The 24,846-nt window shown below is 45.5% G+C and overlaps 1 protein-coding gene across 1 annotated transcript in view; it reads left to right on the top strand.

Annotated features, from left to right (window-relative positions):
- The window catches only part of LOC119860414 (uncharacterized oxidoreductase YtbE-like), a 58,169-nt gene extending 34,460 nt beyond the window's left edge, over positions 1–23,709 (top strand). Inside the window, exons 5-7 of the mRNA XM_043490764.1 lie at positions 4,201–4,383; positions 5,182–5,241; positions 22,651–23,709. Of these exons, the coding sequence (XP_043346699.1) occupies positions 4,201–4,383; positions 5,182–5,241; positions 22,651–22,791 (384 nt within the window). The 3' untranslated portion in view covers positions 22,792–23,709. The remainder of the gene's footprint in view (positions 1–4,200; positions 4,384–5,181; positions 5,242–22,650) is intronic.
- Positions 23,710–24,846: the final 1,137 nt, after the last annotated feature.

Below are 24,846 nucleotides of genomic sequence, written 5' to 3'. Positions count from 1 at the left end.
AAATAGGAGTTATTAGTAGAGGAGAAGCTTACACAGTGGTCACTCTCCCTGTGCCTCCTCTAGCCAAAGCTTATTTGTCCCTCACTTTTTTTGGTGTCAGTAGCACCAAAAAAATCATCCATAAATGTTTGAAAAGAAAAAAATGCTTAGGGCTGAATATTAAAAAAAAATTGTAAAGAAATTACCTGCTCTAGCCAGCCATGCAGCTGAATATCACAAATTCCCAGAACTCAGCTCATGACGTCTGGGATTCTCTAATCAATGGATGATACGGTGTTCATTGTCTCCAGAAGAAAGGCAACATTAGCTCTGTATCCAGTTCTTCAAGTTGGTGGGTGACATATCAGCATGCCATACTTGTTCTAAATAATTGTGAAATAACCTTGAACTGTGTAACTCTGAAGCCTTAAAAGACTAAGGGACTGATTCTGCTTGCAATTTTATTGATTTAAATATGGACTACATCATCTGAAGCCAAGAGTTATTCCAGATTTATTCTAGTGTAACTGGGAGTAGAATTTGGTCCTGAATTAGAAAATTAGTCACTTTTTTATTTAATTTCTTGTAACATATTATATTGATTACACTTACCGAGTAGGAATCTAACTTAAATATCCAATTCCTACTTTCATTTAATTTTACTACAGTGTTATTAATTCATAGATTCATAGATACCAAGGTCAGAAGGGACCATTCTGATCATCTAGTCCGACCTCCTGCACAACGCAGGCCACAGAATCTCACCCACCCACTCCTACGAAAAACCTCACCTATGTCTAAGCTATTGAAGTCCTCAAATCATAGTTTAAAGACTTCAAGGAGCAGAGAATCCTCCCTCAAGTGACCCGTGCCCCATGCTACAGAGGAAGGCGAAAAACCTCCAGGGCCTCTTCCAATCTGCCCTGCAGGAAAATTCCTTCCCGACCCCAAATATGGCGATCAGCTAAACTCTGAGCATATGGGCAAGATTCACCAACCAGATACTACAGAAAATTCTTTCCTGTAATTAAATAATGCATCCTTAGAATACTGCATCTGAAGGTTTTATCATTTCACCGACTAGGAGTACTTTTTGTGAGACACTGCAGTAGAGTTAATAAGTGTTTAATAATTAGTATAAAATCATTCCTACCCCTCAAGTGAGCATTTATTGCCTCTCTAAATGTTTTTAGTGTAGTGCTGTCTGATAAATAACAAAAATGGTAGATTTGCTGTGGATTGTGTTAAACAGTATTTTGCAAGGAACTGCTGGCTCATTCTTTTTCTTGTCACATTCTGTGTAACAAACAATGGAAATATTTTTCTAGTCTGTTCAGGTGTAAGCCAACGTATAAAACACTGGCCATATAAATATAAACATTAAATACAAAAGCCACTCAAAGGTTAAGAAACATCAAAGATTGAAGAAATGGATGTGTCTGTTGTTTGAACCTTGTCCACAGTCCGCACTGTAATTTAGATCATAGCATTTTTAGGCTGTCTCAGCCCAGCCTTCAAGGGGCAGGGTTTTTCTTAGCATGTATTGAACAAATGCCAGCCTATTGTTGTCTGAAAAGACAATATGTACTAAAGATGAGAAACAGGAAATGTTAATTTGTCCTTCTTATGGTGGAAGAATTTTTCCAGATTCCACATGTTGATGTAATTGTTCTAAACAATATTTTTTCTCAAAATACGGAAGAGCTAGATCATTGGAACAACAGTGACGGCTGTTTGATTTGAAGTCATGACACATGATTATATAGTGGCTGTGTAAGGGAAAACTATACTCAATTTGATATGAATGCACAGGGAGGTATTTTTAGTTTGGTTTGATTTTTTTTACAATTCATTAGTTGTGAATTGTTTTTCAAAATAACATTTGTTATAGAATCATAGGACTGGAAGGGACCTCGAGAAGTCATCTTGTTCCCCTGTACTCATGGCAGGACTAAGTATTATCTAGACCATCCCTGACATGCATTTGTTTAACCCTACTCTTAAAAATCGCCAACAATGGAGATTTCACTACCTCCTATGGCAATTTATTCCAGTGCTTAACCACCCTGACAGTTAGGAAGTTTTTCCTAATGTCAAACCTAAACCACCCTTGCTGCAATTTAAGCCCATTGCTTCTTATGATGTTATCCTCAGACGTTAAGGACAACAATTTTTCTCCCTCCTCTTTGTAACAATCTTTTATGTATTTGAAACATACAGTCTTCCCTTCTCCAGACTAAATAAACCCATTTTTTAAAAATCTTCCCTCATAGATCATGATTTCTAGACCTTTAATCATTTTTCTTGCTCTTTGGATTTTCTCCAGAATTGTCCACATCTTTCCTGAAATATGGCACCCTGAACTGGACACAATACTCCATTTGAGGCCTAATCACCACAGAGTAGAGCGGAAGAATTACATTTTGTCTTGATTACAACAGTCCTGCTAATGCATCCCAGAATGATGTTTGCTTTTTTTGCAACAGTGTTACAATGTTGACTCATATTAAGCTTGCGATCCACCAGAACCCCCAGATTCCTTTCTGCAGTCCTCCTTCCCAGTGAATCATTTCCCATTTTGTATGTGTGCAGCTGATTGTTCCTTCCTAAGTGGAATACTTGGCATTTGTCCTTATTGAATTTCATCCTATTTACTTTAGACCATTTCTCCAGTTTTCCAGATCATTTTGAATTTTAATCCTATCCTCCAAAGCACTTGCAACCCCACATACCTTGGTATCATCTGCAAGGTTTATAAGTGTATTCTGTATGCCATTATCCAAATCATTTATGAAGATATTGATCAGAACTGAACCCAGGACCAATTGCTACAGGACCCCACTCAATATGCCCTTTCAGCTTGATTGTGAACCACTGATAACTACTCTGTGGGAACGGTTTTCCAACCAGTTACCCACCCACCTTTCAGTAGCTCCATCTCATCTAGGATATATTTCCCTAGTTTGTTTATGAGAAGGTCAAGCAAGACAGTATCAAAAGCCTTACTAAAGTCAAGATATACCACATCTAGTGGTGCCCCCTATCCACAAGACTTGTTACCTTGTCAAAGAAAGCTATTAGGTTGGTTTGACACGATTTGTTCTTGACAAATCCATGCTGACTGTTATTTATCACCTTATTACCTTCTAGGTAATAGGTAATAGAAGGTTTGCAAATTGATTGCTTAATTATTTGCTCCATTATCTTTCCAGGTAGTGAAGTTAAGCTGATTGGTCTGTAATTCCTTGGTTTGTCCTTATTTCCCTTTTTAGAGATGGGCACTATATTGCCCTTTTCCAGTCCTCTGGAATCTCTCCTGTCTTCCATGACTTTTCAAAGATGAACTTTATAGGGATGAACCTTCAAACGTTCAGTTTGGCTAGGTGGGCAGCAAAATGTTTGATTGTTTATCCAAGTGTTTCTTCTCTTTCCTTAACCCTTCATCCTCCCCTTCCTTTATACCACTGTCTCTCAGCTACTTCCTCTCTTCACCAGCCACTTACGGGTTATTGGCAATCTTTATCCCCGGGCTGGGCACCCTGAAAACCTAGTCTCAGCACTTCTCCTTGTTATCCACCACCTTCTCTCTCTGACACCCCATTAACGTATAATATAGGGTTTTCCTATGCACCAGCAATTTCATTGCTCATTGCATTTACTCTGACATTCCAAGCCATGGTACTAGGTATTCACTTTTGGTCAGAGACTTTTATGCTCCCCTCAGTTGTGTGTCATTAAAAAGAGGATTAAAAGTGTGGAAATGAGGCAAGGAGGTGGAATGGGGGAAAGCAAAAGGGGCTTTAAGTCACCACTACATATGCCTAGATCTGGGGCTCTTCCCTTCTGTGTTACCATTTGTACGCCTCCACAGGAATACTGTGCAATATCAGTTCCATGTGAACAGGAGTGCAACTCCAGTTGCAGCATGGGGAAGCAGCTGCTTTACATGGCATGGTCACCAGAGAAAGGGTCTTAATATATTCAAGAAAATTGCTGTGTAAGTTAATGTAGTGGGTTTGTGCATTAATGCCCTCTTACTGTCTTCTAAAGATGATGGAAGGCTATATATACATCTTACAGCAGTACTGTGGTTCCACTTATGGTCATTCTATTATATTTTAAAAAAAAAAGAAAGGTCAATCATATTTTTACTATCAAAGAGAAAACTGTCTTTTAAATACATTCTAATCAAAGTTTTTATTTTCTGCTTACTTATCAAAGGTTGAATATCACCCTTTCCAAAGGCCCCAAGAGCTGGTGGATTATTGTAGAAGTAGAAACATTGTTTTTGAAGGCTACTGCCCATTAGCCAAAGGCGAAGCTCTTACTCATCCTAATATAATTCAGCTGGCAAAGAAATATGGCAAAACCCCTGCACAGATCTGTATACGTTGGAGCATACAGGTAAGAGAGGGCAGCAAGATAATGGTGCCTACTTAGAGAGGTAACTGTAAAGGAATAGAGTAGCAGCCATGTTAGTCTGTATTTGCAAAAAGAAAAGGAGTACTTTTCTTTTTGCGAATACAGACTAACACGGCTGCTACTCTGAAACCTGTCATTATGCAAGGCACTGAATTTAGCCGTATGGAGTGGAAATCTATCAACTTCATTACATTTGTTAGTTTCTAAGATGCCACAAGTGCTCCTTTTCTTTTTGTAAAGGAATAGTTCTGTTCAGATAATATATTTGTTGTGCATCAAACCAAAAAATATACAGAAAATTGTGATTTTTACCTCTGATCTTCTGCTGCTGTCATCCCATGAACGAAATGCTTATACTGGGTAGTGGGAATACACTAGGCTGTCCATGACAGTATCTTTACCATGGAAATAATCTTTGGTTTCAGCAAAGTAAAAGGAAATACAAATGAAAAGAGTTATTTTTCCAATATAAATGCAACAGTCAGTGAGTTTAATCATTCTCTTCCTTTCTCTCAACATATAGCACTAACCAGTGAATATGAATAAATGTTTGATACTGAACAGAAAACGGTGTGAAGTGTGTTAGAATTGTATATAGTGTATGTAACTGTGATTATAAATAGTGCTGCACAGAAATTCCAGTGAAGTTGAATAGTAGAATCAAAACCTGAGAAGGAAATTTAGGTTCAACTATTGCTCCAAGAGATGTTTTGAAAATTGATTCTGTTTGTGTTTTAAATAACTTTTATTCTTAATTATGAAAATGATTACATTTTTCAGAATGGGATTGTCACTATTCCAAAATCTACAAAAATAGAAAGGATACGGGAAAACTGTGAGGTAAGTTCTGGTTTACTGGCTTCATATGACTAATGTCCAAATTATTTTAGATAAAATGTTTTGGGTCTGACTCTCTACTGTGCTATACCAATCTTATACTAGTGCAATTCCATTAAAATCAGTTCAACTACTGCAACATAAAATTGTTGTAAGACAGTGGAAAAATCAGCTCTCTGATGTGCACAAATGTAAGAAATCAATTGGAAGTCATAATTATGTATAAAACACAGTCTGATGACCCACTGCATCTAAACAATTTGATCAAGGATTAACAAAGTTTTGAGTTTTGTTTTCATTATTATTTATTTGTATTTATTATTAGGTTTATGGTAGCACCCAAAGGCTCCAACCAGGATCAGTGCCCCATTGTGCTAGGCACATAGGAAGACAGTGGGAGGATTTTACTGTAGTACTGAGACCCACCTTTGACCAGTGCAAAGGGGGCTGCAAAGGCTGTCTTAGGGATATCCCAGGTTCAGGAAACCGTGTGTGTGGAAGCTGCAGAGCTGGCATAGCTGCCTCCCTCCCACACCCGCCCTCCCAATCTCTCTGCAGGAGGTCCCAGCACAGAGCAGGTGGTGTTGGAACCAAAGGGGGACTGACATCATCTCAGCTTGTGACATCCAGTGTTTGTTTTATACAGAATTATGTCTTGTAATTGATTCTTCCTTTTTCTTCATGTCAGTGTTTCAGCACATAAATTGTGGGCTGAAGTCCTTCCATCTGTCCTCTCCCAGGAACCATTTTTAATAATGTGTGTCAGCTGGTGCTTTACAAAAGCTAGAAGTTTTCAGAAATAAATTTTAGCCTTGCTCCTAAAGATCTCTCTGGCAGAGACTGGTTAGCAGAAAAGAGGATGAACTTTACCAGAGCAAGGGAATCAATTGCCCTTCAGTCACAACACTAGGTATGTTTCAGAGTAGCAGCCGTGTTAGTCTGTATTCGCAAAAAGAAAAGGAGTACTTGTGGCACCTTAGAGACTAACAAATTTATTAGAGCATAAGCTTTCGTGAGCTACAGCATCCGATGAAGTGAGCTGTAGCTCACGAAAGCTTATGCTCTAATAAATTTGTTAGTCTCTAAGGTGCCACAAGTACTCCTTTTCTTTTTGCGAACACTAGGTATGTTACATATAAATTAGTCACATGCACCACTTTGTCACATTTTGACATTTAACTTTCTATTAAGTAATTTTTAAATGTAATTTACTACAACTGTCTTGCTTTTGTTTTTCTTATTTTTTTGTCTCTTCATTCACTCCACATTTTGGCCTAGGCCCCACTAACCATGACTGATCCACGTTCTGCACAGTGGAATGAGAAAGAAGCAAAGACAGCCTTAAGCCAGCAGTACATATTTTCAGTCCTAGGGTGGGTCCCCTATTTAAGTTTAAGTAGGCTGAGGATTGAGTTTATGGCTACAAGGGATCATTCCAGCAGCCAGAGATTGCAGGATGAGGGAGGAGTTTGTCTGGCAGTAGTTCATTCCACTCTGTCTTTGTGTGGAGTGAGACGGAGCTCTGGTGAGCACTGAGTGGGCCATAGGGGAAGTCCAGCTCTGAAGCGATGACACACTTTGCTAGTAGATCACAATGTATGTCCTCCTCCCCAAGAGTACTGACAGGATATACGTACTTTGGAATCCATGTAAAGCTTTTGGTTTGCTGGCTGGACTAAAGCACCAATACTTTTTAGGGACTCTCTGTGGTGAGGTGCTGCGAGTCCCTGGACCTAGTGTCTGTATGTGACAGAGAAGTGATGAGCTTAGGCTTGCAGAGGGATAGCAATCAGGTTATTCACATATCTTTCCTGATGGCCATATGGAGTGCTGTCACAAGCAGCTTTCATGTTACCTTTTTGTTATCTTCCTGCCCCTTCTGGGGAATAGCGTAGCTAAGTTTAAATGTAAATAGCAGTTACAAGAAAGGGCCTAATAAAGCTTCTCAGCCACGCTTTACTAGAGTTCTATTCCTGTGAAACAGAAAAGGAGTCATTTTGAGGGCAGAGGAAATATAAAAGCCTGCTACAAAATTAAATCTGGGTTTAAATAATGTCCAGCTTTGTGTCTGTATCCATTACATTAACCACATATGCATTCCCATAGGTGTTTGATTTTATACTAGCAGAAGATGATGTTGCAATTATAAATGGAATGCATGATGGGCGGCATGTTTCCTGGGACCCAAACTCTATTGTGTAAATTGCAAGGTTTGAGCTTTTTTTCTTGTCAGTGATCAGCCATCCACACACTTCAATTTAAATTTGTAGTCTCATAGTAGAACGTAATTGTTAGCTTGATGGCTATCAGTAGTTATAACTGATTTAAAATCTGTAACATACAAAAGGAACATTTTCTTATGATAATTTTCTCAAACAGATGTGAAAAATTTCAGTCTAAAATATTGCTCTATTGGTAAATTGCATATGATTTATATTGTACTGAGTGTTTTGTGTTCTTTGGGCCTGATCTGAAGTTCATGGAAAGTCTCCCACTGATTTCATTAGGCTTTGAGCTGGACCATTTATACAGAAAATATTAGGTTACACCTCTTCTTTAGAAATGAAAGGAAAGTGGCATTAATAGAAACACATGATTCAGTGCAAAATGACTTGTCAGGTGACTTGTTAGGCAGATGGTTAGAAGTGTGAAGGAGAGAATGCTGGGTGAGAGTTAAAAAAACAAGCTGTATTATTATTTATTATTACAGTAGTTCCTAGGAGCTCCAGTCATGGACCAGGGCCTCACTGTGCTAACACGAATAAAAGAGACAGTCCCAGCCCCGGAGAATTTACAATCTAAGAAGTAATGTGGAAACAGAATTAGAAAACAGAACAAAAAGTTAAACAAGTTGTACAAGTTAAACTTCTCCTGAGGCAGATCTACTGTGGGAATCTTAGTCGTGTGAGGGAGAGCAATGAAGGAATCACCAATGCCAAGCATAGACTTCTATAGGAAATAGGCATATACATATTGACACCATTACAATTATAGAGTTTGATCCTGCTGTCCTCATTCATGTGAGTGTCCATTCAGTAGTTTTATCTGTGTGCATATAGCAAGAAAGATTCAACTCATAATGAAATTAAATAAAAAACGTACATATACACTCTCCAGCCATTACACAAAAGGTTCATCACATCACCTTATTTTCACACCCCTTGAGCCAATTCTCTATGGCTCACTTCTACACTGGCTTGAACATCCTTAGGATCAATCAGGTTGGTGCACAGCTATATGTGTGGGATCAAGAGATCAGGATACCTCATAACACAGGGTCCAGATTTGGCCCATAATATTTAAAGCACGGTCCCAATCATTATCAATGAACAGCAAAAATGCTTATGTCTTTTTCTTTCCTTTGCTTTTTTTAGTAACTGAAATTTGACACAGGAGTTTGTTTTGTTTGTTTGTAACCAGCTAATCCACTTAGCAGAAACAGGACAGATCTAATATCTGCCTAATTTCTCTTTTCTTATTCATATTGCAGTCATGAGTGTTTTGTGCAGCAAGAATTAGTTTAATTTTCTCTTTGGTGCAGTCATTCAGGAAATCTCATTCACAGCACATACAGTTTTTGATTTTTTTGCTAAAAATGTGTACATACCGTTTACAGATATATTTTGGGAAATATATTTGCAAGCTCTTATAAACAGAGCATTCAGCATATAATCATGTTGGTCTGATATTTTAGGAGTTCCTGTGTCTAGAAAGGTATGGAAAATCTGACTATGATTTACATTGTGTTTAGACTTCCTGAGGTAGTTTTCCCACTCCCATTCAGTTTTAGTTATATCATGAAACAAAGCTCCTTGGTTTTTATCAAGAACCAATTTATAGCAAAGCATGTGTTCTGGCCATGCATTGTTGTTTGTCCTTAAAGTTTAGTTTCTACACAGCTAATTAAAATACAGACACAGTTTTCTTCTTGGTTATAGCTCCTTCAGAACTATTGGCTACTTTTGCAAACATTCAAGAGAAAAATATACCTAGGCTTATCTCCTAAAGTACAATATCATTTGCCAAAATTTTAAAGTAAAGACTTACTGGGCCAAATGCTGCCCTCACTTACACCCGTACAGCTTTGTGTTCTAAGAAAGATTTTGAACCTTCCTAACAACGATTAAAGGCCAACTTTTCAAAAGTAGCCTCGAATTTTGGCTGCCTCAGTTACTAGATGCCCAACTTTAGATGCCTAAGAGCCTGATTTTCAGAGTTACTGAGATCTGTAAAGTAGGCTCTATGCACATAAAATTTAGACATCCAAAATGAGAAGCCATTTTTTTTTAATTTGGGCCTATTAGTCATCTTCTAAGGAGGACAGGAATGGCAAAGTAAGCATGGGAGAGTTCTCTGAAAGAAAGCACAAATAAATATTTCTGCCAGTGAGGTGCTAATGCACCTCTGAAAAGTCATTTTATAGATCAATAAGTTAATATAATGGAATTCATTAAACAGTATTCAAATTAAGCAATAAAACAAAACATATTGTGCCCTAATAAGCTGTTAATGCATTTATTGGGCCTCATATGCATTGAGAGACATAAGAGAACCACCCAAGTGAACCAATACCTCCTATTGCAAGGCTTTGCTTATCGTCACTGGGGAATATTTCAGAAACTACAGGAAATAGTTTGGAGTTTTACTAGTAGTTACTTTGAAAAAACAACCATCATGCCAAAATATTGCCTCTTTTTTCAAGCATAGTGATGCATAGGAAAAAAAAATGTGCCAGATATAGAAGTCTTTGCTTAGTTATATTACTTGAGCAAAACTCCCATTGATGGAGTTTGTCAGAGTAAGGACTGAGGGAACTTACTGGTCAACAGTTCTAGTTAGGCCAGAACAGGACCGATTTTTTGCTCTCATTCCCAGTGGTTTGTCTCACTGTTCTGAGCAGCTAGAACTAAGCCACGATTTCATTGTAGTGTCCCCTCCAGGCCCATTACAAGCTGCAGTGATCACTTCAGAGACAAGCTTTCTTCTTGCTTCCTTGCTGTAGCTCACTATTCACTCTTCTGAGGCTACTGTACACCTGACATAGCATCTACTTCTGCTCAAATCTGGGGTCAAGCAAGAGAGTCCACCATCAGCTCTCTCCCTGCCTCCAATAGCGATACCCAAATGGTTAGATGGATAGTGGAAAGAAGTTCCCCAGGACATGGGGACACATCATAGGACAAGGCAAGTAACAGTTAAAATTAAGATTACTATCCCTGAAAGAGTTAGAGGGGGGGATTTCTTTGTGAATCTAAATACATTTTGTGACAGTCTCACTGTTTTCCCTGTAGGGATACAAATAGTCAGTTTACTTCTAGTTGAGTGGGTTTTATCACAGCTGAAAGGAACAGAAAGGTTTTTTACACCCCCAAACATTGAAGAGGGTGAGGAGGGTTGATCTCAGGTGTAGTACTTGAAACTGCTTTTAATTGATTTTTTTAAATGAACTAGATATCAAGGGTATGCCCATTTAATCAGCTGAACTAGTCACTAGACATTTTATTTCTACTGAGTGGCTTGAATAGTATTTAATATCAGCTAATACTAATGATAAAATCATGACTTCTAAATTTAAAGGCTGGTTTATGTACAAAATGAAATCTCTTTTTGCTAGCAAGGAACATGTTCACAAGTCTTGGGTGTCAATTATCAGATAGAAATAGTATGTATGGGAAAGGCTCATTGCTAGCTCGCTTCCTTTTAAGGAATAGTTACTGAAAGTAACTATTTGACTTCGTAATTCTTATTTCTCTAACTACCCTTACACCTGGTTGTCCTGGGTGTAAGGATTTTTTTAGTTTTTGCCTGATTATTTTAAAGTCAAGTGCACAGTACTTTGAGCTAATGTAGGTTTCATAATGCCGTTACAAAGTTGACATGTTATCTTCCTTGCAGGCATGATGTGATATGTAGTTTTGCACATTGTGCCATCACTAATCACCACCCATTGTTTCCTTTCGGAAGCACTAATTCCCCCAGTATCATAAGAATGGAATCCTGTTATCTCCTAGCTGCTGGGAATATAATGCATGTTACCACTGTAGCTTTCTTTCCCTTGTGAATTGTTTTCTCAAGCTTAACACTAAAATATTTAGTTTAATTTAAGAGCATTGGGGCAAATTCTCTTTGTCTCTTTTGGCTTCAGTCATGTTGGACCATGAAAGAATTGGGCTTATTGGTTTCATATTTTACATTTTTGACTTTACAACTAACTATGCTGTTTAAAAAGGGAACTCTTGTCATTTTCTGTGCTTCTTTTAGTCTTTCTTGAATCAGAACTCCATATAGATGTATTTACACCAATATCCTAATATTCTTACAGTGTTCTTATTTCTTTAAAAGTATTGTCCAACTAATCAGAAATGGTGGGGAAAGAAAAGAGGAAAAATGAGCTATCTGTTAGTTTAAAGGCATCACTTGGCATTGCTTTCAAGATATGAGTAACTGTGTTTTGTGCTAGAAGCAGAGGTACTCCGACTCAATTCCAACCAAGAAAACAAGCAGCACTAAAGGTATGAAAACTGAAAGCCAACTCCACTTCTTGTTTCCTCTTATTACAATGCCCAAGAGGGCAGTGGCAGAGGATGCTTTTGCAGATTTTCTCAAAATTCATGTATATGCACACACACATGCAGAATTATGGTGTACCTCTTTGATAAAATGGCTGAAATACACAAAAAGAATGGATGGGATGCAGTAAGACCAACTGTCTCCAAAGAGTAAACGCTTTTACCTTCATACAGACATACATTAAGGCTTAGAAAATTGTTGCACATGATCACTGTAGTGGCAATAGGACCTGAAATAAAGATGAGGGCAGCACTTGTTATCCAATATTATGTATTGTGACAAAGTTCCTCCTCTACCTTGGTGGGTCTTGCACTTATTGGCAGATTTACTCACCTTGGAGCTTCACAGCAGCCCTTAGTTTGGCCATTTTCATGAACCCACATTCCAGGTCAACTCCTCCTGTGTCTGACCAGGAGTTGGGAGGAACCCAGGCCTGCCCTCTACTCCGGGTTCCAGCCCAGGACCCTGTGGAATGCAGCTGTCTAGAGTACCTCCTGGAACAGCTGTGCAACAGCTGCAACTCCCTGGGCTACTTCCCCATGGCCTCCTCCCAACACATTCTTTATCCTCCCCATAAAACCTTCCTCCTAGTATCTGATAATGCTTGTACTCCTCAGTCCTCCAACAGTCCGCTTTCTCACTCTCAGCTCCTAGTGCCCCTTGCTCCCAGCTCCTCACACACGCACCACAAACTGAAGTGAGCTCCTTTTTAAACCCAGATGGCCTGATTAGTCTGCCTTAATTGATTCTAGCAGCTTCTTGATTGGCTGCAGGTGTTCTAATCAGCCTGTCTGTCTTAATTGTCTGCAGAAGGTTCCTGATTGTTCTAGAACCTTCCCTGTTACCTTACCCAGGAAAAGGGACATACTTAACCTGGGGCTAATATATCTGCCTTCTATTACTCTCCTGTAGTCATCTGGTCTGGAGGGAGAGGGCTGCTGCTAGACCCTGGGCTCTCCCTGCTGCTGCTGCTGCTGCTGCTGCTGCCGCCGCCGCCGCTGCTGCTGCTGCTGCTGCTGCCCCTCCCCGGCTAGGCCAGACGCCACCCTCCCTGTTCTCTGCTACATGGCTGCTGGACTCCCCACCCTTGGGTGCTGCTATTGCTCCAACTGCAGCCCCTTGTGGGGGGCCTGCTGGCCTACCCCCTGGGGGGGGAGTGAGGGACCCCAGCCTTTGTTGCTGTGGACACCACCACCTGAGAGGGGTCTTTTCCGCCTGCCTGGACCACTGCCTGGAGTTCCTGGAGCTGCTGCTGCGGAGCTTGCTGCCTGGAGCTGCTGAAGCCTTGAGGAGGAGGAGGAGAAGAAGAGGACCATCTACCAGTGGGGGAGAACCTAGAGACTTTGCAGACCACTGTGGAGGGGGCCCTAAGACTGAGTAATTTTCGAACTGTGCTCTTGTGGTGGGGGGTCTTGACCGTGTTTCCAGGGACACAGGGGGTGTGATGTGGAGCTGCCCCTGATCCATCTGTGTGTCCCCCAGCCCCCACCACTACTACCACCACCGCTGCCCCCTCCATCACCCCCACTGGCTGTATACCATCTGCCTCAGCTCCTGCCTCCGGACTCAGCTGCTTGCTTGGCTTGCCATGCCCTATTTCCATCCTTTGGGCCAGAAGCAGCAGCCAGCCCAAATTAACTTTGTGCAAGCGCACGTGGGCGCACGTTCCCCCGCCACCCCGGACTGCCTACCTCACAGCTTTGCCCTTGCAAACTGCCCCATTTGCCCTTTACAGCTTTTGCCTCCCCCATGCCACAGCCCCCCCCTTACTAGCTTCAGTTTGTTTGCCTGCCCCGCCCATTTCCTTCTGAAGTCTTTGGGGTTTTTTTGCCCCACCCCAGCCTCTGAAGCTAGCCCCTTGGTTTCCCTGCCTGAACTCCAGCCCGCTTAGCCCCTTGCTCCGTGCGCCCATGCCCCCTCCCATGTGCTTGTGCCACTCCCCTTTTTAGTTTCAGCCCTCTTCACTGCACCCCCAATGTTGTTGTATCCCCCCCCCTTCCCTAGTGCAGCTAGAGGAGCCGAAATCCCACCCCGTGTTGGTGACTGACCCCTAACCCTTGATTGCCCCCACGTCCAGCCCACCCCTTTTGGCGCCCTCCTCCCCTGCCTACAGCCTAGCAGGGAGGAGTGGTCGACCTGCTTCCCCTTTCCACTCCTCCTTCTGGTATCTCCCCTTCCCTCCCCGCTCACGATGGCGGGGGACAAGCCCCTCCAGCAGTCCCAGCTACCCCTCCCCCACCTGCCCCTCTGTCACCCCCCCAAGCCTCTTTCTCGCTGCCGAACCATCTGCCACCACCCCCGCTGGGGCGCCAGCAGCGACGGGCACCAGGATGACCTCCGCTGTTGCCACGTCCTTCCCCGCCCCAGATTCTGGGGGAGCCCCCCCAGCCGGCGGGAAGGGCCAGGGTAAGAAGAAAGGGAAGGGCCCCACTAAAAAGACCAGGCCCTCCATGGCAGGGGCTGCCCCCAATGCCCCGGCCCCACCACCAGCTGGGGCGTCCCTCCCCACTGTTCCCTCCACCAGCTCTGCAGGTGTCCCTCCTCGGCCCCCAGGGCGTACGCCCAGGTGACGGCACCCCCCCCGCCTGCCGCTACGTCATCTCTCCCGCCCACCGCCTCCGCTACCATCTATAGCGGCCGGGGCCCTTTTCCAACCATGACCAGGAAGCACAGCATCCGTTGCCTCCTGGTGCCCGCCTCGCCCCACGTGGAGATCTATGTATGGGCGTTGGCGAGGGTGGTGGGGCCCACGGCCATTGTGGCAGCCTCCAAAATGTATGGCAAGCTCATCTTCTTAGCATCAGAGGCCGCTGCCCAGGAGGCGGTGGAGAAGGGCCTGGCAGTAGGGGGCGTGTTCGTCCCCTTGGAGTCGCTAGAGGACCTGGGTGTCCGCCTGGTCCTGACCTCCATCCCTCCCTTTCTTCCCAGTGCCGCCCTGTTACCCGCCCCTCCTCCTCCTTCCCAGTCCACCATTGCTCCCACTTGGGCCCAAGGGGCACCTCCCCAACTATGCCCAGATGAGCGGGAGAGCCCCGCCCCTGCTGCTTGCAATCTGGCGAGGCCTGTGAAGGAGGGTGCAGCAGGGACACTGCCGGGCATGGGAGAGGGACCGCCCCAAGGGGAATCTTCCCTCCCTGTGCTGCCCCACTGTTATCCCCTCGAGTCCCTGAGCCATCACCTCTGCCCCCTGACATGACCCCTGCTAACCAGCCCCCGGATGATGCCATGGAGGGCTGGGTCCTAGTCCAAGGGAAGCGGGGCAAGCAGAAGGTTCGAGCTCCGCTCCTTCCATCTGATGTGGAGGCCCCCTGGAAGACCAGGAAGGGGGGCACCGATGCCGAGCCTTCCACTCTACCCACGGGTGTGTTCAATCCACCGGAGCCGGCTGGGGAAGACGTGGCAGCACTGGAAGGCAGTATCTCCCCTCCACGGGAGTCCCTCCCCTCCAAGGCCCCCGAGGCACCATCTGAAACCTCAGTGTGCCCTGAGGCAACCACCACATCAGGTGCCGGCGGAGGGAATCGCGGGGTGGCGGAAAATGATCTCCCGTCCATATATGAGGAGATCGAGGCCCTGGCTCTGACCCCGGTCACCCAGGGGGAGGACGATCCTATGCCAGTGGGCCTCGATCTGGGCGACTTCACTCCAGCCCCCCTTTCCCCATTCCCTCCCCCTAATGGTTGCTTCTGCTCCCACCTCCGAGGAGCCCCTAGACTCTTCCATCAACCCAGCTGCAGATGGCACCCCGCTGAGGTCCGCCGAGCCTGTTGAGGCGACAGCCAGTGCCACGCGGCCGGTACCTGAGCCACCAGGGGCACCCCTCGTTGGTGAAGAGCATTCGACCTCCTTCCCGGGAGAGGGCCCTACAGAAGAGAGTCCACCTCCTGATGCCCTGGCTGCCAAATCCACCATAGAGCCTGAACTCGGCATCACTGAGAGCCCTCTCCCCGCCCAGAATCTCGCCTCTAACCCTGCCCCGCCCCTGTGCCTATCCCGTCCACCTCCCGAGATGTTATTGCCGCCCCTGGGGCTGTCTCCTTCCCTTTTCCAGTCAATGAATCCCAGGGAGCAGCCTTTGTGTTTACCCGTCCCGACCCACCAGGGGCTGTTATCCTCCCTCCGCCACCCCCTATCACCCCAGCGTTCAGGCCAACCCATCAGGAGCCCCGTCGGGGGTCTGCACCCTGTCTGCCCGTCTTGGTGGGCCATGGGGCTGCACCAAGGGCCCCGTCAGGGAGTAACCAGGAGACCATAACCCCAGTCCCCCATGTGCTGCAAGAGGAGTTGCAGGAGTTTTTCGAAGACATCCGTGGCTCCCGCAACAAGTACAGTTTGCTCTCCAGCTATGGGGGGACTTTCATCAAATACTCCGGGCCGCAAGGGCCCTCATAGGGGAGGGTAAAAGGACCGGGAGGCAGGGCACTGCAGCCTACCAGCGGGTCCGCCTCTTCCATGATTTCTTACTCACATACGGGGTAGGTCACGGACTGCTGCGCGGCCCATCGGGAGCCGCGAGCGTCCCTGCTGGCGAGGATCCCCCCCAGCCCTCCTCATGGCACCTCTTACCGTCACAACACTGAACACCCGCGGCTGTAGGATGGGTCTCCGCAGGTCCCAGGTGCTCTCCTTCCTTTGCGGGGGGTACTCTGTGGTTTTCCTGCAGGAGACCCATACGGATCCGACCGCCGAAGACAGCTGGCGGCTGGACTGGGGGGACAGGGTCTACTTTAGCCATCTCATAGTTTGTACGGCTGGAGTGGCGACCATGTTCTCTCCCGACCTACGGCCCGAGGTGCTGGGGGTTGCTGAGGCTGTGCTGGGCCACCTGCTGCACCTCCGGGTCCGCGTGGAAGGGCTTGTAGTCAACCTTGTTAACATCTATGCCCCGGCAGCGAGCCCAAAGCGGTTGCAATTCTATCAGCAGGCATCTGCCTTCCTCGGCACCTTGGAGCCTCATGAGTGCCTGGTCCTGGGAGGGGACTTTAACATCACCCTCGAGGAGCGGGACCACTCGGGGACCGAGCAGAGCCCGGCCGCCACCGCCATCCTCCAGGAGATAGATGAACACCACTCCCTGGTGGATGTCTGGCGCGACCACCACCTGGATGACATTTCCACGTTCACCTTTGTCCAGGTGGAGGCCCATCAGTCGAGCCACTCCCGATTGGACCGCATTTATTTATCACGCTTTCATCTTTCACAAGCCCACTCCTCCAGCATCTGGCCGGCCCCATTTTCTGACCATTTAGCCACCGTGACGGCCTCCTTCTGCGTGGAGAGGCCGGGGCCGGCCTATTGGTATTTCAACAACAGCTTGCTGGAGGATGCGGGCTTCGCAGCGTCCTTCTGGGAGTTCTGGCTGGCCTGGCGAGGGCAGCGGCGTGCCTTTCCCTCGGCACGGCGGTGGTGGGACCTAGGGAAGGCGTGCACCCAGCTCTTCTGCTGTGACTACACCCGGGGCGCCAGCCGACGGAGGGATGCGGCGATAGAGCAGTTGGAAGGGGAGGTCTTAGAGCTGGAGAGGCGTCTGGCCACCAGCCCCGAGGATCTACCCCTCTGCGGAGTGTGCCGGGAGAAGTGGGAGGAGCTCCCGGCCCTTGAGGACCATTGGGCTTGGGGAGCCTTTATTCGATCCCGCATCCATCTCCTTCGGGAGATGGATTGCGACTCTTGCTTCTTCTACACCCTGGAGAAAAAGAGGGGGGCTAAGAAACACGTCATCTGGCAGAAGATGGCGCCCCCCTCACGGATCCGGTGGAGATGTGCGGGAGGGCGAGAGCCTTCTACACAAGCCTTTTCTCCCTGGATCCGACCGATCCTAACGCTTGCAGAGTGTTCTGGGAGGAGCTCCCGACGGTCAGCACGGGCAACCGAAACCGGCTAGAGCTGCCTCTCACTCTGGCCGAGTTCTCGGAAGCCCTCCGTCGCATGCCCACCAATAAATCTCCAGGCATGGATGGGCTGACCGTGGAGTTCTACCGCGTGTTCTGGGTAGTCACCTAGTCACTGTCTGGGCCGAGTCTTTGCAGAGCGGGGTCCTCCCTCTTTCGTGCAGGCAAGCCATGCTTGCCTTATTGCCGAAAAAGGGGGACCTCCGCGATTTACAAAATTGGCGTCCCGCCTCACTGCTCAGCACGGACTACTAAGTCGTGGCAAAAGCAATCTCGCTGCGGCTAGGGTCCGTGCTGGCGGACGTGGTCCACCCAGACCAGACCTACACCGTCCCGGGCCGCAGCATCTTCAACAACCTATATCTGGTCCAGGACCTTTTGGAACTCGGGTGTAGGGATGGTCTGTCGTTCGCCCTGCTGTCCTTAGATCAGGAGAAGGCGTTTGACAGGGTGGATCACGGGTATCTCCTGAGCACTCTGCAAGCGTTTGGCTTCAGACCCCAGTTTGTGGGTTTTCTCCTGGCGCTGTACGCCTCCACAGAGTGTTTGGTCAGGCTCAACTGGATCCTGACCGAACCGGTCAGCTTCGGGCGAGGAGTACAGCAGGGGTGCCCCCTCTCGGGCCAGCTGTACGCTCTGGCGATCGAGCCCTTCCTCTGTCTCCTCCGAAGGAGGTTGACAGGGTTGGTGCTGCGGGAGCTGGAGCTGCGGCTGGTCCTGTCGGCGTACTCTGATGACGTGCTCCTCGTGGTCCAGGACCCGGTCGACTTTGCGCGGGTGGAGGCTTGCCAGGCCATCTATTCGGCAGCCTCCTCCACGTGGGTCAACTGGGTCAAGAGCTCTGGCTTGGTGGTAGGGGACTGGCGGCAGGCGAGCTCCCTCCCACCCGCGCTTCAGGCCATCCGGTGGAGCACGGGTCCGCTGCTTTATCTCGGCGTTTACCTTTCTGCCATGCATCCCTCTCCACCAGAGAACTGGGAGAATTTAGAGGGCGGGGTGACAGAGTGGCTCCGGAAATGGACAGGACTACTCCAGTGCCTCTCCCTTTGAGGGAGAGCGCTGGTGCTTAATCAACTAGTCCTGTCCATGCTCTGGTACTGGCTCAACACCTGGTTCCGGCCCTGGGTTTCTTGGCCAACCTCCGGACATCGATTCTGGAGTTCTTTTGGTCAGGACTGCGCTGGGTCCCTGCAGGGGTTCTCCATCTACCCCGGGAGGAGGAGGGCAGGGTCTGAAGTGTCTACACACTCTCAGGTCTGTCTTCTGCCTCCAGGCCCTGCAGAGGGTCCTTTATGGTGCAGGTAGTCCGGCGTGGAGCTTACTGCTGCATGCCTTCCTGCGCCGCTTCCGAGGGCTCCGATACGACCGGCAGCTCCTTTATCTCCGTCCGAGGGGTCTTCCGCAAGACCTCTCCGGGCTGCCGGTCTTCTACCAGGACCTTCTCCGGACCTGGAAACTCTTTTCAACGACCAGGTCTGTGGCGGCCACCAAGGGGGCAGATCTCCTCGCGGAGCCCCTGCTACTCAACCCCCAGCTCCGTGTGCGGGTGGCAGAGTCCTACTCGGTGCACCAGAGGTTGGTCCTGGCAGAAGTCACAAGAGTCGGAGACCTCCTGGACTATAACCGGGGAGACTGGCTGGATCCCCTGATGCTCGCTCAGCGCATGGGGCTCTCCAGATCTTGTACTCCCTGGCGCATACTTCAGGAAGTGAAGGCCGCCTTGCTGCCCGCTGCTCGGGTTTATCTCGACCAGGTCCTGAACAAGGGCACGCCCTGCCCACCCCTTACCCCAGGCCCGCCGGACCTTTTAATTGGACCCCTGCCCCGTGGACCCAACGGACCCCCTCACCCCTCCACTGTAAGCTGGCTGCACGAGATGCAGCAGGTCTGCTTTCAAACCGCGCCAAGAAAACATCTATACACGCTCGTGCTCCATACCCTTCACGCCCTCACCCTCATGTCCTGCCCGGATACAAAATGGCGGGACCTCCTGCCACCTTTGGAGGGTGAGGAGTCCCGGTGGGCCAGCCTATATTCCACCTTAGTCCTGAGACCTGCCGGGGATGTCAGCTGGCGGCTCCTTCACGGAGCCGTGAGCACGGGCGTTTACTTGGCGTAGTTCACCTCAATCCCAGACACCTGCCCCTTTTGCGGCGTGAGGGAAACCCTGGCACATATATGCCTGGAGTGTGCCAGGCTGCAGCCCCTATTCCGGCTCCTCACCAATATTTTATTACGCTTTTGGTTGCACTTTCCCCCTCACCTTCTTATCTATCCATGGCCCCACAAAGTCACAGGCTCTCCTGGTCAATCTCCTCCTGGCCCTAGCTAAAATGGCCATCTAAAACCAGAGTGAGGAGGTTGGCTGATGGAGTCTCCTGTGACTGTGGGGCCTATTTCCGATCTTCGGTCCGTTCACGTATCCAGGCAGAGTTCCTCTGGGCGGCGTTCTCTGATTCCCTTGACGCCTTTGAGGAGCAGTGGGCACTGTCCAGGGTTCTCTGCTCGGTGTCCCCATCCAGTTCCCTTCATTTGACCCTTTGACCACACTCCTGTCCCTGTTATTTCATTAATTGTTCCCTGGAATTTTTTGGTATCTAGGTCCTGTGGATCCCCCTTTTTAGGCTTCGCCCGCCCACTTCCCAGATCCCAATAAGATTACTCTCCTGTAGCCATCCGGCCTGACCCTGTCACAGTATATTATTAACACACTAAGCTATTAGAGCAGCCCCTTTAATTGGGGTTAAGTAGCACCTGATTTGAAATACTGATGAATCAAGTACTGCATATGTAAGTCTAATCAACCATCTTTGCTTGAACAAGCTGATCACTCAGGGAATGGAAACTAATTTGAAACAATAAATAAGGAAAAGAGAAAAATAAACAAAAATTGAAGGGGAAGGGCGAGGTAGCTGCCCAGTCAAGTAGCTTCCTGTCTGATCTTTTGAGTGGTTTTTTTTTAACCTTTTCTGTTTATGCTTGTCTGTTTTCTTGGCAGCTTTTATACTATGTGGCTTAAAGGCATCTCAGACCTTTTAGTTGAGAAATACCGGTGATCATTATGTAAAGTACAGACACAAAGCATTTCTGACCACGCTGCAGAAGTGATTGCATAAAATCAGAGCTTCTATAACATCTCTCCCCACACTCTAAACTTAAAGGTAGCTGTATTGCTTTTCTGAACAACATGTAATAAACAGGCTGTCATCATTATAAGTTCAAAAGCCCTCAGTGTCAAGAAGTTAGAAATATGTATTGCCACCCTTGTGCACTGTGGTAAACACCATCTCCTTTCCTTTTGAAGGTAGTTGCTTTCTGATAACATTAACACCATTATTTCAAAGCACTGTACTAGAAGGACGCTGCTCTTGCTGACGTTAATTGGAGACGAAATGGTTAAATCTCCTCCTAGTGCTTTGAAGATCTGAGAAATAGGTCCCTGACTTCAATGTACACATTAGAAGTTAAAGATGGGTCAACCTAGTGGTAATACTTCATGATACTCAAAAAGAAAAGGAGTACCAGTGGCACCTTAGAGACTAACAAATTTGTTAGTCTCTAAGGTGCCACCGGTACTCCTTTTCTTTTTGCGACTTCATGATACTGTTTGGTAGACTTGAATTTAATCCTTGCACACATTTCTCAACCTCCCTTGAGAATGCAATACTTCTGAAGGGATATTTGAACTGTATTCCCTATAATGAGCTCATGTGATATTTATGACATAAACATGACTTTACTCGCCATCTTTATTCAATACCCACTTATCCATCCTCAGCACTAAACAGGAATAATTACAACTACTGCCAAACGATTAAAGAACAACTCTCATGACTTGCAAGGAGACCAGGGCTTAAGGGTTAAGAGCTCAAACCTCCAGGATTCTGAGTACCTTCAGAACCCACTGAAATAAAAGCCAACATAGAATCTCAGATTAATTTGGCTCAGTTTTAATATTACTGCATCCCCCACCCAGTGGTTGTTTAACATATTCACTAGTGATAACATCAAATGATCTCTGCTAAGTGTGGACAGAACAGAGCCAGCATTAGGAGACCTACTGCCCTAAGCCACTTGTACCAGATCTCAGTCACCCATGCAAAGAACTTCACAAAATTTTGCTGCTTTTAACATGTTGCCATCAGTGGCCCTCTTGCTCAGCCTGCACAGCCAGCCCTCTGCAGGGGCATCTTTGATGTACTTTTTGAGAGTGGACTTGTCAAGGCTGGCTGAGAGAAATTCAGATGCAGAACTACTAAAGAAGACTTTATATCAGCTGTATGACAGTTCCATAAATGGTTAGCTCTTCTCCCACCCAATTTTTATAAAAGGGAGTTCTAGGTTTTTATAGCTAAGGCTTCAAAATTCCACCGAGGATGCACCGACCTTAAATAAATCCATAACTTAGCCATGAAATACAGTTTTTTCCCTTTTTCATCTGACTTTTTACAGTTTCATCGTGAGAGAGAAGGGAGAGTTCTTTTCTGTGAGCTCTTTATTCCCCAATGGCTCTCCACAGCATAGACCCATCCCATAAAAATAAATTAAGTCTACCACTGCTGGAGGAATTTGTGGTAAATCATTCAACTGGGTGCATGGCAAGGTTGGTAAACGATCACTCTCTGGAGTATAGAGATGGAAGTCCTGTACTGTGGCTTAAATTGACTTTCTTGGCATAGAAAGAGTAGGCTATTTTAATAGAGGCCTTATATTAATGGCACAGAAGATGTTTTTGTTTAATCATATGATATGTCCAGTGTAGCACGATTATCATAAAATACTGGTGTACAGCTATACACACCTTTGATTTATCTGGAAGATGATTATCACAATCCATTCTGTCAAGGGAATTGTCTTCTTGCTCAGTTTCTTTCAGAATTACACATAAACGAGGTTCCAGTTAGTGGCAGATATTTCAATTAAGACTATATTCTTGCTCCTTAGACTTCAGTGTTTAGCTCTGATGCTCTGTCCAGTAATGGCAAGTTTGCTGGTGAGACAGAGAAAGCTAACAGTAGAATTTTGCTGGACTGATTTGCATCATTGGAGTAAAAGTGAGTTTGAGCATATCTTTCCACTACATTTTTGTTAGTATTATGTTATCCAGTTGCACCACTAGGGCACTTCTGTTATTATTTTAATAAGTGCAAAAAAAGGTACGTAGTGATGGGATATAGTCAAGTTTCTTAGGACTTTGGATGCAATGACTTCTGGTAAAAGTATTTCAAGTCACTTACTGAACTCCTTTCAATCCTATTTTCATTTCCTGCTGCTGACTTTCTCTTTTTTTTTTTTCCCCTTTCTCTGTCTATTGCAGTGACATTAATAAACTCAGTGCTGTACTTGTAATTCAGACACTAATGTGCTAACGCTTATTAATTCTTACTGTTTTGGAACTAAGCTGCTCCTGATTTCACCCATTTTTTACTGGTCTAGTTCACAAAAATAAGTTGTATTATATGGAAACACAAAACACTAATTTAGGCTTTGCAACAAATAAGTGAAATATGTTTTTCAATATCACTTTGAAATAGAAGTCAGTTTAATTAATGCTAAATTACAGTCTAAACCCCCAGGGCTCTTATGACACTCATATACACATTAAATAAGTTAACCATGATTCATATTATTATGTTATTTAACAATAGAATGAAACCTGATTTTATTATTTGATAGCATATTTATAGTAAACAATCTTTACCTGCTTTACTCTAATCATTGTATTATTTCCTTTAAACCTAGGTTTTTGATTTTAGTCTGAAGAAAGAAGATCTGGAATTTTTAGATTCTTTGAACATCAACAAAAAACTGATTAACCTAACCTATCCATTATGGAAAGGATAACTTCAAACCAGATTGTTCTAACCTGCAACAACTGAAACACTAATACATTTTGAACTGCACACAACTGTTTCAAATCTACATTGTTCTGTTACCTTTAAAGCTCCTGGCAGTAGCTTATGATGTTGACTATTGTATGCACAAAGTGAATTAAATGTGGCTTAGTTTCTTTCTTCTCTCTCTCTCTCTCTCTCTCTCACACACACACACACACGTTTTTTAATAATCTGTTTCTTTGATGTCCAGGTCTTTCTATAATATTTTCTTCTGATAGTTTGAGTTATTTAGCTCAACCTCACCATATTTGAATTCAGCTGCTACTGTTTGGGACCCTGCTTCAGTCAAGACATGGACCAATTTATACCTATTGGAGTTCTGGCACTCTGGCCCAGATTTTCAAAGTATTTGGGCACCTAAAAGATGGTGAGATTTTCAGAAGCATTTAAGGTGCCTAACTCTAGTTGAAATCAATAAGTTAAGCACCTACGTGCTTTCGAAAGCTGCATTTTAAAAATCTAAATACCTTTAGGAATCTGACTTTAATTTCAGTGGAAGCAGGATTGTCTCCTCAATCCAGCTTTCAGTTATGGGCAAAACTCCTTTTCACTTCAGCATGTTATAACGTGTTCAAAGTGAGTTTCTTAATAAAAAAATAAAACAGTACTTAGTACATCCATGTGTGCTTTCCATAAGGGAGTAATGACAGGTTTCAGAGTAGCAGCCGTGTTAGTCTGTATTCGCAAAAAGAAAAGGAGTACTTGTGGCACCTTAGAGACTAACAAATTTATTAGAGCATAAGCTTTCGTGAGCTACAGCTCACTTCATCGGATGCATTTGGTGGAAAAAACAGAGGAGAGATTTATATACACACACACAGAGAACATGAAACAATGGGTTTATCATACACACTGTAAGGAGAGTGATCACTTAAGATAAGCCATCACCCACAGCAGGGGGGGGAAAGGAGGAAAACCTTCCATGGTGACAAGCAGGTAGGCTAATTCTAGCAGTTAACAAGAATATCAGAGGAACAGTGGGGGGTGGGGTGGGGGGGAGAAATACCATGGGGAAATAGTTTTACTTTGTGTAATGACTCATCCATTCCCAGTCTCTATTCAAGCCTAAGTTAATTGTATCCAGTTTGCAAATTAATTCCAATTCAGCAGTCTCTCGTTGGAGTCTGTTTTTGAAGCTTTTTTGTTGAAGTATAGCCACTCTTAGGTCTGTGATCGAGTGACCAGAGAGATTGAAGTGTTCTCCAACTGGTTTTTGAATGTTATAATTCTTGACGTCTGATTTGTGTCCA

The sequence above is a fragment of the Dermochelys coriacea genome, chromosome 8 (assembly GCF_009764565.3).
Source record: "Dermochelys coriacea isolate rDerCor1 chromosome 8, rDerCor1.pri.v4, whole genome shotgun sequence".
Taxonomy (NCBI): domain Eukaryota; kingdom Metazoa; phylum Chordata; order Testudines; family Dermochelyidae; genus Dermochelys; species Dermochelys coriacea.
The sequence above is the reverse complement of the archived record's forward strand: the minus strand, read 5'-3'. Positions and strand labels throughout refer to the sequence as shown.